This window comes from Chaetura pelagica, unplaced genomic scaffold (genome assembly GCF_000747805.2).
Source record: "Chaetura pelagica isolate M959 unplaced genomic scaffold, ChaPel_1.0 scaffold405, whole genome shotgun sequence".
In the NCBI taxonomy this organism is placed as follows: Eukaryota; Metazoa; Chordata; class Aves; order Apodiformes; family Apodidae; genus Chaetura; species Chaetura pelagica.
Window position 1 is genome coordinate 2,656,973 of NW_009953489.1, and position 1,369 is coordinate 2,658,341.

At 44.5% G+C, this 1,369-nt stretch overlaps 1 protein-coding gene across 1 annotated transcript in view; it reads right to left on the reverse strand.

Annotated features, from left to right (window-relative positions):
- Positions 1–363: 363 nt before the first annotated feature.
- UBAC1 (UBA domain containing 1) overlaps positions 364–1,369 on the reverse strand; it is a 17,274-nt gene continuing 16,268 nt past the window's right edge. Inside the window, exon 10 of the mRNA XM_009998843.1 lies at positions 364–1,110. Coding sequence (XP_009997145.1) covers positions 995–1,110 — 116 coding nt within the window. The 3' untranslated portion in view covers positions 364–994. The remainder of the gene's footprint in view (positions 1,111–1,369) is intronic.

A 1,369-nucleotide genomic window follows, 5' to 3' on the forward strand; every position in this document is an offset into this window, starting at 1 on the left:
TGATTTTAAATACATTAAACAAGAAAAAAAAAAAAACAACTAAGGGGTTCTGCTTCTTCACAGATCACCAGTGGAAAACCCATGCAAATGAATTGCTTTTTTTGTAAACAGTTTGAAAACAAACAAACCCACAAGTCTCCCTTTCCAAAACTGTGCATATAAAACTGGAAAAAGCCCACTCCATGAATATATCCCTCCTTGTGTTGGGACCTGGCAAAGCGTGAACCTATGAACTACAGCCTAGTTGAGAACCCAAGCTTTGGTGCAGCAAGTTGTCATGAAAGAGACACTGCATCTTCCCTGACAGAGCATCTCCTACCAACCCCTGTGGGACTGCAACAACACTAATGCAGAAAATAAATAGGAAAAAGTAATGCTATTTATTAAAAGAATTCCACTTCTGAATTATTCAGTTTAAATTATAACACAAGATAAACAAGTTTGGATAAGAAATGTGCTTGCTCTCCCAATATTTGGACTTTTTAAAAAAACCCAAAACATTTCCTATGAATCAATTTTTTTAAAAGCATTTTGTAATTTGATGTAGCCATAAATTAATACTGCATGGAGATGATTAATATCCTATGCTAGTGGTCAGTGACCTTTTGTAAACACTAGCCAGCTGCTAGCAAAACTGGCCAGAAAACTACTGTCACAGGCCTTTTTAACAAGCATTTTCACATTTCTTTCCAACATATCAGATTCTTAATTGTTTTCACAAAACCTTTTCCTATTTTTTTGGATAGACTTTATTTTAAGCCTAATATACCTGCAAACATAAACAAGTCTTCAAACCTCTTCCACTACCACTACATCCACAAGGCAATTCACTTCAGTTGGCCGTAACTACGTGTGAGAGACCCTCCCTCAGACAGGATCTCCCCTCCCCTTCCCCTTCCATCCACCCCCCTTCCCAGCCAATCCCTGCACCCTCCCACTGAGGGGGGGACGCCAGGGGCAGGAGGAGGTGGCCCAGTGGGCTGATGTCCCCCCTCTACGTGCGATTCAGCGTCTGGAAGATTCGGGAGATCTGGAGCATGACGGGCCCAGTTTCCGGGTCGTTCATCCACTGAGTGCTGTTCAAGGGGTTTTCAAGCATATCCTCAAAGGCTGCCAAGAGATGGAAACAGCAACACTCAGTCTTTTTAGTCAGCAAAGGCTTCCATGGTTGGGATGCTTCAACATGGGAATGCAAAGGCCTCGGGCAAGTGTCACCCCAAAACCACCCGACACCTGCAGTGGCACACCAGGCTGTGCCTGCCCCACCCTCAGCACTGCAGCCACTGAGCCACAGGCTGCATGGAATGCTCTGGATTGCAGTCCCCCTCAGGGTTGGGGGAGGTAAAGCCTTAGCAAGGATCCACCTGCA